Source organism: Eulemur rufifrons, chromosome 8, assembly GCF_041146395.1.
Source record: "Eulemur rufifrons isolate Redbay chromosome 8, OSU_ERuf_1, whole genome shotgun sequence".
NCBI lineage: Eukaryota > Metazoa > Chordata > Mammalia > Primates > Lemuridae > Eulemur > Eulemur rufifrons.
In genome coordinates this window covers 53,695,239-53,708,370 of record NC_090990.1, presented here as the reverse complement: position 1 = coordinate 53,708,370, position 13,132 = coordinate 53,695,239, and the positions used below count along the sequence as shown (strand labels likewise).

At 33.1% G+C, this 13,132-nt stretch overlaps 1 protein-coding gene across 2 annotated transcripts in view; it reads right to left on the bottom strand.

The window, feature by feature from the left end:
• Nucleotides 1-1,812: 1,812 nt before the first annotated feature.
• The window catches only part of LRRC7 (leucine rich repeat containing 7), a 494,934-nt gene continuing 483,614 nt past the window's right edge, over nt 1,813-13,132 (bottom strand). For both annotated transcript variants that reach the window (XM_069478066.1, XM_069478067.1), the window contains one exon: nt 1,813-1,920. In XM_069478066.1, coding sequence (XP_069334167.1) covers nt 1,813-1,920 — 108 coding nt within the window. The remainder of the gene's footprint in view (nt 1,921-13,132) is intronic.

Sequence of the window (13,132 nt, the reverse complement as noted above, 5' to 3'; positions counted from 1 at the left end):
ATCAGAAACTCTCAATATATTAAAATGCATTTAAAAGTTACTTCTGGGAAACATACTAAGTAGGCCAATCATTTAATCATTAGCTAATTGTCAAACCCTATAAAATCGTGATATAATGTCACCCTGACATAAAGTAACATCAAAATTAGTGCATCATCTATAAAGTGAAGTATCATTTGCCTTCAAGTGACAAATTCTATTGCCAAAAAATACTACTGTACTTCTAATAAGTGACACTCATTTTAATAGACCCTACAAAAATACAATATTTTCAATGTCCCCATAAAACAATTAACTTACAAATATTATTCTCAGAGCTTTGGTGATATCAATATATGATACTATTGTGAAATTCCTGATAGAATACTTGAGACACTAGCATGTAAATTAATTATATAACATAAGAACGATGTGGAAATATGAGAGAGAATGCATAAAACCAACTCTGGGAAATTATTCTGTAACTGTAAATTAATATTTTAATCAAATTAATGACTATTATAAAAGAGAAATATGTTTAAAGGATAATAAAATGAATTTTGATTATTTATGGAAGAAAATAGTTTCAATGCAAAAGTAAATAATTCTACATTAACTTTGCTTATCTTTCTCTCCACTAAGACAGCATTCAGAATTTTATATGACTTAACACATTTTTTGGAAAAAAGTATTTTATCCATTTCTGCCCACAAAATTAGGCATCAAAATTAATAATATAGGTAGACTACAGCTCTGAGAAATTATATTTGAAGTTTCATATTTAAATACCAAAGTTTTTTAATCACCCACCATAATTTTCTGACAACAGTCTTTCTTAATGATAAATTTTGTCAATTCCCAAAACTCATTTTAAATGATTTAAAAGTAGCAAATTAAATTAAGCAACACACAAATAAATTCCACATTTACAAGTAAAGAAATTACAGGGGCTACAGTTTATAATCAACATAAACTTGAAAGAAATAAAGCAATACCTTTCCTGCCACCCATCATCCACTGCTTAAATTTGTGGTGAAAAAGAGTTATCTACAATGACCTTTAGTCTGTTTCTAAATTCTGCATGTTTTGTAATTAGCTAAAGGCATTGAACAAATTAGTTTATTGTATTTTATTTGGGTCCCAGAGATAAATGGCTAATTTATGAAATATTTCACTCTGTGTTATGAGAATTTAGCAAATGAATATGGAACCAAATACAAACACTTTATACCATATGTACAGTTACTTTCATAAGGCATTATCATGTAATTTTTATTGAAAAAGATTCAATATAGTAAAGTCTTATTTTAAGATATATTTTCTTTCTCAATCCGAGATGTTTAGTTTATGAAAATATTGTTTTTATCTATACTGTTTTTGTATATATGCCAACATATACCTTGTGCTAGAAATATTTTATGGGAATTACAATTCTTTATATTTGTATTTTCTATATAAAGGCATATACAACTTTGAGGCAGTGTTTCTGATGGAGAGCAGAATTCGTAAAGAGCTTGTGTGTGCTTCCGTGCTCCGAAATTATATGAAATCCACTTTGAGAAGAAACTTATTTGATTAAAAAAACAAAAACAAAACCAAAACTGCACCAATGCACAGCCAGAGGCTGACAATTAAAACTAATACATAACCACATGAACATCATATTTATAGAGTTAACATTTTTAAGGATGATCAGTGCTAACATATAATATTATACATTTGGCACTAATGTTTGCCATTGGTCCAGCAATTGGCAAAATTTATTTGTATGTATAAATTTATTTTTGAACATTAGGTCTGGCTAGACGTATCTTCACTATTTATAAAAAATATTTAGACAGTAAGCTCACGTTGAATAACTAGGTCTACTGTGTTCTGGAAACTCTTCAGTAGTAATACAGCTTTTTCATGTTCCATATGTACAAAACTGTGTCCATTTGCCTGTAAATACACAAATAAAACAAGGCAATCAATGCAAACTATCACTGTATCATTGTTTCTAATCATAAGATTCATGGGAGCACTGAGCCATAAAAAGTTAGCTGTTTTTAAAATTCACAATGAAATTTCAACTACAGATGTAACTAATTAATTTTACCCAGATTTAGCCCAATTTATGAATTCAACAAATATTTATCGAGTACCCAATGTGTCTTTGCCACTGTGCCCATCATAAAATTACACTGGTGAATAACAGATAGCTGTACTGGTGATATTGTAGTTTAGTTCTGTTGTTATTGTTTTGATTTGTTTTGGCAGGAGCTTAGTTGGGTGGTTTGAAAGTGTGCACATGGCCATTACCTTAGTGTTACACAAAAAAACCCCATGAGCATGTTCAAATATTTCAATCATGCCAGATATGACTGGACATACATAGTACAATTAAATCTTATTTTGACTTATTGAAAGTTCTTGGCTTATATATATTTATATTAAAGAAATTTTTTTTTTATTTTCCCCATTGCTAAATGCAGTTATATTTGTTATCTATACTAGTGGTTCTCAAACCAATCCAATATGCCTGAAGGATGTGTCCCTTAGGGATAAAGCACACTGACATTAGTAATAGAGCACATGCCTGCTGCCTTCTAGTTAAGAATCATCAATATAAATAATCAAAATTAATTTTAAACATAATTAGCTCAAGGTTATAATTTCAAGATCCCAGCAGGGTATTATTTGATATTTATGTCATGAAACATATATTCCTCTCTTAAGTGAGTGCTTATGGTTCTTTGGTTTTCTCTCCATTAAATTGCAGATTGTCTTGATTGGAATGATTTTTACTAGTAGTACAGGGAGAAGCGGGTCCCATAGCCTTTACATCCATGAAGGCCAAAATAAAACACAATCTTATTGAAACTTGGTAGAAATAAATCTTGGCAACTAAATGATTGACGGTTATGTAATTGCTTTCCTTGCAGTCTGAGACTTAGTTCATTCAGAAGAGTCAGTCAAGTTGACTGCTTAGCAAAGTATAGGTAATAGAGCCAGTTAATTGGTTGACTTTCTCAATCTTCAACGGACTGATACTGATTTTGGGCACACATTGCCTTTGTTATTTTTTTTTACTCTTTTTTATGCTTTCTTACAATATGATTAATATTTCAAATAACCAATCACTTAAAAATTAAGGTATTTCACTACTTTTAGCTTTTCCAAATTTAAAACAGTATTAAATCTCTAGCAATACTATACACAACCTTTAAAACTTAGATGAAAAGCATCTGATATTTTATTACTAGTTCCTTAAAATTGGTTGACTAATGATGTGATAAAGAAGATTCTGAAATATTGCATTTTAAAACCATAGTACATCTACCAATAAGGAAAATACTAGGAAACAAAATGGAAAAATCTGTAATTATAAGTATAAATTTGCTTTGAATTAAATAAACTATATAGGCATTCATTAATAACATTTAATAAATGCCTATCAAAGTTGGCATTGGCTGTTTCAGTGCAGGAAACAGTAGTTGAGTGGAACTTTGGGTCTGTTACACAGCTCAAAATTGTTGCTCTAAGTTGTAGTAAAAATCAGATAATGAGGTTACATTTCATGTTATTTCTGATCAGAGATTCTCATGTACCAATGCACTGAGGGGAGGGTACAGGACACCTGGGGTTCCTAAGAGGCCCAGGCAGGGAGAGACTGGGGAAAAGCCATCCTGAAGAGAGACCAAAGTAGAGTGCTCATAAAGGCAACTGGAAATCCAAGAGAATCAAATATTTTCTTGTGGCACCAAGTTACACTATTTTTCTGTAGCATAGAGGAAAACACAGGGACAGGAAATAGTTGGATTAATTCCAGGCTCAAATTGGTTTCTAATAAAGAAGGCTTCAAGATGTTGAGAACCACAGTCTGGGTTCTGATTCAAGGCCAGCGAGACCCCTTTTACAACTTAGCTTTTAACATAGCTTTAAACACCACCTTTTAGATCATTGAAAACACATAAATAGAGCTTATATCCCAGGAGAGAATAAGCCTAATACCAATCATCACTGAGTCAAATAAACATTAGGACTCTCTCTGTAATTCTAGTCCTCAGAAATGTTTTGGGTCTAAATGAGAGCTTTGGTAAACTTCAAGAGGCCTGTTTAAAAGACCACACAACTAGGGACTGCCTGGGAATGGCTTCAAAATACCAGAAGGACTCTGAAAGAGTTATTTTTAAAAGTTTATTAAAGATTAAATGAGTTAATATATATCAAGTGGTTAGGACAGGGCCTGGCACACTATAAAAAATCAATGGAGGAATGTTAGCTACTATTATTAATATTACTTCACTATTAATTTATTGAATTTAAGAAATACAATTTTAATTAAGCAACAACAAAAGGAGACAATCTTAGAGGAAGGAACTATTTTCCCCTTGCTTAGCTAACATTAAGTTTTTGAAACATGAAAATGTGAAAATCAGAGAGATTACATGAAATAGCCAATATCACATAGCTAGTGGCTAAGTGGGAATTTACATTACAGTTGTCAAATCTCTGTATCTTGACACGATTTGTCTTTTTGGATGTTGTAAGGTTGTAACTAATGTTTTCGATTCATCAATGAATTCACTTTTTAATAGTGATTGAGCTATTTCTTGATATGGAGCATTATGTTAGGCCTGTTTCAGGGAAAGGCAATGACAGAATGAATTGAGAAAGGGGTTTGAATGGAAGAAGATCGAATCTCAATTCTAGAGAACCTTCTCCTTTCATTCTTAGAACAGAAGAGCAAAAAGAATTTACACTGTATTTGTTAACATGAATATAGCTATCTGGTTTATGTCTTGGGTAGTTCAGACAGGCAATCAATTATGTTACTGCATTTGTGTAGAGCTTTTTCAATTAAAATAAAGTCCAGAAGAATCACAACATTTTGGCTAGTGGGGTTTTGTGGCTCTTTTGTGTGTGTGAATAGAGTAGGCTGAGGAAATAAAGGCTGGTATTGCACAATGTTAATTGAAAGGTATAAATTCAATGATGCTTTGAAAATATGTGCACATGATTTACATTTACACATATGATATTTTAAATATACACATAATGTAAATGCAAAAGATAATTTGAAGAATAAATGCTAAGTTAATAAAAATTTAAAATGTGTTGCCACGTTTGGCTATGTATATATGTTTCATATAAACACACTATCATAGATTCAAATAAAATGTGTGCAATTTTGAGGAAATTACAACCTAATGAAAAATGAGAAATAAATGAGTGGCTTATTAAATTGAAATGAAATTAACAAGAAAACAGTACAGGAAAGAGAAAGATATTCTAAATATTTTATGCTTCAAGAATTTATAATTAATGGATTTCTAGCTTTAGCTGATTCGAAAATATGAAAGAACATTTTACTATAATCTTTATGTTATTTCCAGCAGATATCCCTCCTTATTTTAATTCCATTTGACATCTTCTGTGCCACAAAATGTTTTTTAATTGCCCTTTTTCATGATTTAAACATGAAAAGATTGAGGGTTAATAAAAATAATATTTGCAATTCCAACAAAAAGTAGAGCTTTGCAGTTACAGCTCATCAATTTATTGTAAAACACACTTGGTTTCTGGATTTATTCTCTTGTTCCTTCCTGGATTTATCTTGGATTTCCTTCTGGTAAATGTTTTGTTAAATGGATAAATTATGGATGTTTATACTGCAGAAGTTTTCCACATGATGCTGTAATTCTTCTAGGAATTCTGTGTATTCTCATCATCCAAGGTGTTAAGCTTGAAAACTAGCCTCAGAGAAGGCTTGGCCACAGGGTTGGTGGGACTATCTCATAAGAAGGACAGCATTGATGTTTTTAGACTCTGAGAGGGAAATCAGATTAGAGATAGGGCATATGATTTTTGGTTGACTTAAACTCACCCTTCAAGGAGCAAACACTTAAAGGACCAGTACATATATATTTTGTATGTTAGATATATGTTATTAGTACATGAATATCTTGCACTTTGAATGCCTATGGCTCTTGGTATGAGGGAATACTAAAAAAGAAAGCAACCAAATTAGAACTATTAATATAAAGGCAAGACTTCATGGTGGCCAACCCTGACTACCAAGCATTATGAGGAAGAATAAGAATCTTAGATAATTATAATTGTGCTTCACATGAACTACCTGGAATTCATTTCCACTTCAGAATTTTAATCTGATAGAGTACTCTCATTAAATACTGGGATATATTAAGGCTGAGTATACTGCATAATCAATACTACATTGACTCTATGCCAAGTCATTTTTAAAAGTTTCCAATAAAAAAACTGAAGTATAGGCCTTCAATTCTTAGAGTTCATATGAAAAATTTACATTGTTCTTTGTCAATGTGAGAAAATTTGAAGTTTTAATGGGTTTTACTGTAGTATTAAAAAAAACCTTTACAACACAAAACACAAGAGTTTTTCTTCTGTGTTAAGGGCACACACGTACTGTAGCTTGAATTTCTCATGAACTCAGGCTCAAAAGAGACATGGCAAGATAGAATAAAATCAACTGAAGACTGAATTATTTGTATGGAAACTTGGGTATGAAACTGATAATAAATAGTAATTCTGAAGAAATTTACTATTTATCTGCTCTGACTTTAGAATATCTGTTTTTTTCTTATCAAACATGTCAAGTGAACATCTCCAACAAATGCATTTCCTACCTTGATTTGCAAGGCAGTTTCCCAGCAAGACACACATTCTATTACTGTTACTTTTGCCATGAAAAAAATAACTTCTTTACTTTTGCCATGAAAATTGACCCACATTTTTAGGGGGCTCTTTGTAGCTAGGCTGGTCTCTGTTTTGGTGGGGAGTTTACTCTTAAAATATAGATTTGGGCTATTAAATGTTTGATATTTAGCTCTTTCTTGGCTCTCTTTCTCCTTCATTTTCTGCTTCGTGTAATTTGGGTATGTCTTATTTTCAGGACTAGGTTGTGTAAAGGCAGGAACTTAGTCATGTTCCCTAATATATTGTTTCCATTGCTTGACACAATATTTTGTATATGGCGGGCATTTGATACGTATTATACAAATAAATAAATAAATTAGAAAATGTGATCAATATAATGCTATCAGCAAAATTTGCTCCAGAGAATCAGCATCGTATAATGGTGTGAAAGTTGTCAGAATCAAACTGGGGTGACTAGTGTTTAAAAAACCTCTGACAGAGCTAGAAAAGGCCATGAAGAGAGGGCTCTTATGTTTGTACACCAAATAACAAAAACTATCACTGAAGAGTCTGCTAAAAATACAACTTTGCACAAAGTCCATCAAAATCTCACACAAAAAAATACTTCTGTAAAGGACATCTTGTCCAGCAACTGCCTGTCCAATCTCAGACTGTTGTCACCATTGTAACTGATCTTTGTAGCTAAAGATAATTATATCAAAACAATTATGTAATCCTCATTTCTTCCTTTAAGAATATTTGTCTTTCTTTCCTCCCTGAATACAAACATAGTTTACTGTGGCACATGTTTTCCCATTGCAATGCTCTGTTCCCAAGTGTACAACATTTTATTTTAGAGAACCTCCTCTGTTTATTATTGAGGTTGACAATGGAAAGAGCTCAAATAAATTATTTAACATCTGTCAACAAAAGATACCTTGCAGTGTTGTCATGTGACTTAAATGACATAATATAGATGCTTAATTAACGTTATTTTTATATCAGCCAAACTGTGAATGGTAGAGCCACCCTAACAAATTTAACTTGTCTTTATTGGTTTTCATGTTTTACTTAATACTCAAAATATTATTTTCTTGATTTGCAGAAAGTACTTTCTAAATATTTTTATTAGTTACTGTGCAAGAACTTTATATATTATGAACAAAACTAGATGTCTAATGATATGCAATAAAATTCTGGCATATAAAACCACATGTATTTTTTAAACCTATTTCTAGTTGCTGTCTAATAAAACTTTATCTTAAAAAATCTTACTCTTCATTGTTTACATCATTATAAGCAATAATTTCTCTGAACACTAAGAGTTACATGATTATTCCCCCCAGCCCCCAACCCCTTTGGTGTTTCTGATTTTCATCCACAAATTAGATAAACTATCGAAATGTGAAACTTGTTTGACCTTATTGGGAAATGTTTTAGTGAAATTTTCAAATACCTTAAATTTATTTCTTTAATGGTCCAACACTTCATTTTAACCCTAAAATAATATTTCTCACTCTGTATGTTTTGTAGCTTTTTTGGCAGAAATTTTTAAAAATTCAGAAAAATGAACATACTCTAACCCTTTCTTAGTGATTTATGGTGATAATGGTGAACATCAACACTCTCTGGGAGAGAGCCACGGGCCCAGTTAGTTTGCTTCTATACCAAACATTTCCCAAAATGTGTTTTGTGGAGTGGTTAATTGATGCTGTTAGTAAAGAGGGTTGTATGGTTAAACATGTTGGAAGATATGTCTGTAAGATTTTTAGGGTTTTTAGTATGCTTAGTACATTGTGAAATACTGAAACTAGGGTTAGTACAAGGTGATTTGGAAACTTATCTGACCATGAACTCTTTCTTTCAAACATATCTGAAGGGATGCCATTGGGAAACATTGTCCTATACTGAATGACCCCAGTCTGCTGTACTTTTGAATCTTGTCTCTGGCTTTAGAAGTTTTTGTCTTTATTCCTGCACAGTGAAGCTGTTGGCTATGACTTTGTGCTTCTGTTAATGCGCCTGGACCCAGAGGCTTTACCCTTGGTGGTCTGGAAAACTAGATAAAAGACTCCAAGTCTGAAATAAATCCTCTCTTATGAGTGAAGGGCATGAGATTTAGTGCATGGGCTTTGTGACATTAATTACGTTTCCTTAGAAGCATTTTGTTTGTTTCTAGTTTATGTTTTTGTTCCTGATAGCTGAGGCTGTTGAATAAACAGGCTTTACCAAATTAAGATAATTCTTTTAGCAGCTAATCACACCTACTGGTCATTAAAAGAGCCATAAAACTTCCATTAAAACAAGGAAGGTTTGATTCAGTGGTTGTATACACATATACCACTATATATTGGTGTACAACAGATCCAACCATCTGCAGACATTTCATTTAGATTTCTGTGGAGTCTAAACTTACTTCTCACACTCTGAGCCTTGAAAACTATATCTAACTGTCCCCCCTTACTCCTATTCCCACCCGCACTATAACCATCTCCAACTCCATGAGATTTGAATTCTTCAACTCCATGAGAAACTTTTTAAAATCCCAGGGTTTCTCCTTCCTTTATGACTCTAACACATGAGCCTGGGATCTTCCTCCCCAATATTCTGTCCTTTGTACTCCATGCTCACCCTTTCTGGAATAAGCCTCTTACCGTTGCTCCTGAAGATTCAATGTCAGTCTAGCCCACGGGTATTCTTCCTCCTCCTTTCCTCTCTGTTAAGCCTGGAGGAACTCCTGCTCCGTTAGGAATAAACCCCCTTTTCCCCGACTTTTTCCTCAATGGGAGATCTCCGTGATCCCCAGCACTCCCTGCCACACAGGTGTCCTCTCCCACTCACTTGCTGATTCACTGGATGCAGTGAGGAGGGGCCAGCATCTTGTATTTTTGCTTGTGAGTTGCCACTCTCTCTGCATCCCAAGAAACACCTTCCTATATTAGTCACTTCATTTTCTTAACACTGCTATATCTATTAGTTATGTTACGAAATCAAGTACTTTATTGTTTTCTAATGAATGCATACATTCATCTTATCTCCCTAGCTATGAGCATATGATTTCCCTCCTATTACAGGGCTTCTAATGACATCCCCTTTAAGACACTAATTAGGATGTGGAGTTAGTGTTGTCAGTGGTTGTGGAGTAGAGCAGTGATAGGCTTGATGGGTACCACGCCCCATGATTTTGGAGGAGATATGATGCTCTGAGCCAAACAATTTGCCAACAGCTAAAAAAAAAAAGTAAGAAAAGCACAATAATAACTCTAATAGTCCAAGTATCTGTTGACAGAGTTATTTGTTGAGAGTGGTTTCTTGAATTGTCTGCATGAGTTGTAATGTAGGGCCAAGGTTTTTTAAGACTAGAAAAAAAAAAAAGGGAAACATCTGGCTTGTTTGAATTATTATTTCATTGATTATCCTATTTTGGTATCTTTAATTGGGTGCCATATTTACATTGGTTAATGGCAAAATTTGGATGTCATTAACTAATTCTCTATAAGTTATTTAATTTCTATTCTCCTGCCAAAGTTAGGCTCATGTATGGAGAAGGGAATGGGTAAATGAAGGGGAGAATGGCGGGCTACCCTGATGTAACAGAACATGATATACTTACAAGTGAGCTTTAGGCTGTTACTGTGAATCATGTTGTTAACTATAAAGTCCTATATATTCTTTTTTTCTATCCTATTCATCTTTTCAACAGAGTAATTATAATTAATAGATTTTCTGTATTCTGATATATTTTGAATTCTAAAATGTGTAATGATTTAGACTGAATTTTTTAAGTGGAAAGAACACCAGAAGAAAGAAACTCTGATGCTAAATTAACAAAATTGTCACTTCAAAAATGGTCAAATATTGGCAAGTGCACAATGGCTAAGTCTAATAACATCTTTTTTATGATCCATGTGCTTTCAGTTTTTTTCTTTCTCTAACTCTTATATAATCCAGCTTCACAGAAGGTGAGTCTGTGAAGGGTGAGTTCTACTAGCGTAGTGCTCTTCCCATAAGCTACACTGTCTTAAGGCAAAATAGCGCAGCGAATCACTTGAATGTGCTCATTAATTCTAGTGTGTTTATTCTGGGAAAATGAATAATAAAATGACAGAAAAATCACGAGAATATGTTTTAATTAACATCATCCCTTATTGTACACATCTTCATGTAATTCAAATAACATGCTCATAATGCCATAGCAGAATAAGAAGAGAGTGGTAGATAGAATTACAGAAAAAGAAAGATCTTATCTAATAAACTCTGGGTTGGGGGAGCACTGGAGAAAGGTATATCTTTTTTGCTATTTGCTATTGGGTTTTATCAAACACAGTAAGTGTCATCAGAGGGGCCATTTCATTGTTTTTTTTTTTTTTTCTTTTCTCCTTTAACCTTGATTTTTCCAGGGCGAATACTGTCATTAAGCTTTGCAAAGAAATTTGCTCCAGTGAGAACATCTGATGCTGATCTTGTAAGTGATATATAACTCAATGTTATTAATCCATTTTCCAGTGTTCTTTAAACTTAGAGACAATAGTATTATAAAGAGAAAAAAATAGAGTTTGCCTTCTTAGCATCTGATGTTGGCAACAGTTTTAGTTCAGAATTAGCCACTCCTATTTCTTTCAGAAAGTATAGTTGGCTACTTGTGCTTTTTAATTAGTATGGATGAAACTGTAAATGCAGTATTTTATTTGATTGAGGTCTACATGGTTTTTTCTTTTTCTTTTCCTTCTTTCTTTTTTTTTTTACTGAAAATGGACTTTGGTTTTATTATACTAGATACAAATGAGTTCTATAGCAAAAATAAAATGTTACATCCACAATAGTCATTTGTAAAGAGAAAAGATATCCCAGGTGCAGCTCTTCTGCAGTATTTTTGGCTTTTAACTGATTGGGCTTATATAATAATTCCTTCCTACTTCCTGCATTAGGAATCCATGCCTCTGTGCACTTTGATGTTGTTATATTCTTCTCAGGGATTAGAACTATTAAACCCTAATGACCTCACATACAACCCTCCTAGAATTTCATAGCCAGAAAAGAGCCTTCTAATACCCTGCAAGTAGGAGCTAACTTATTTTGTCATCTGCAGGATATATGTATATAATTTTGTTATGATGTACATGTATACATTTCTTTTCTGAATTGAACAGAAAAGGAAAATCTTTCTTTTGCTACCTCCGTCATGGATAAAGGAACTCCCAATCTTGTAGCATTCTAATAGGACAGAGATCTGAGATTAACTGGATACATTTTTTTTTTCCAAACTCCGAGGTTCAAAATAATTTCTTTGAAATTCAGTAGAGAAAAAACTCTAGCTATTTCCTTTGCTAATGAGCAGCATTTACTGAGTGTTAGGGAGTTATATTATTAGTTTATTCTTGGCTGTCTTTCACAGCAATTCATAAAATTATCAAACACTTGAATTTTTGAGATGGGAAGGATATCAGATAGAAGCTACAGTTCATTTTACACATAACAAATCTGAGGCCCATAGACATGACGATGTAAAGTACTCAAAGGACTAGTTAGGCTGTCCAACATATAGAACTTCCAAAATAAAGTGGTAAAGAAAAATTTTAGGTTATCTTCTGTGTTTTTTTGGTTTCAGTGTTCTACCTCAAAAGACCCACTTCCGTTTTTTTTCATCTTCTGCCTACATGGAATGAACTCAGGCCTGCTGGATGGTGTTTCTACTGTGATCTGGCTGATTAGTTTAAAACATTTCTGAGAATAAAATGTTAAGGCAATCTTGTTATATGTATATTGGGCTATACAGGATTTCTACTTTTCTAGGACTTTCTGAGAGAGTTCAGTAAGTAGACAGATCAGAAGATCTCCTCAGAGCTAAGTTGAGGGGACCCTTGCTTTCTTGTAATTGTGTTTGTATTAGGTGACCTCACTAAGGTTCCTTTTTCACATGTCTTATCTTCTCAGTGCTCCTAAATCTTTAATATATTATGTTGAACCATTTAGTAATAGTTACAAATGGTCAAACAACAACAATTTCAGGTAGTTCTACCTATTTATGTAGTGGGAAATTTCTGGAGTTATAAGCCAAAATACTGAATTTTAAATACATTAACAATACTCAAGAGCGTTTCCCTGGAATGCAGGAAATGATTATGCACCTTTTTTATGGGAAGTGAATTCCGAGAGAAGGACAAAGCAGCAAGATGGATGAGGTTATGCAAAGCATTTGCTTAACTGTTTACTAGGGTGACCCTTTACTGATATGCAGAGCTTTAAGTTAGCAGAAGTCTTTTTCAGACAATATGTTTTAAAAACTCATCTTAATACAGCAAAACTTTTGTTCATCTGAGCTGGGGTGGGGACTGGAGGTGTAGAGAGATATAACCAGGTTTTTCATAGCATTCAAACGGTAATAAGCTTATTGTTGAGAAATTAAATACGGACCAGTCCCTTTTCTCTCATTACAGTCACACAGACACCATATTTAGGCACTTCATTACTCTTACTTTTACTTCATAACTGT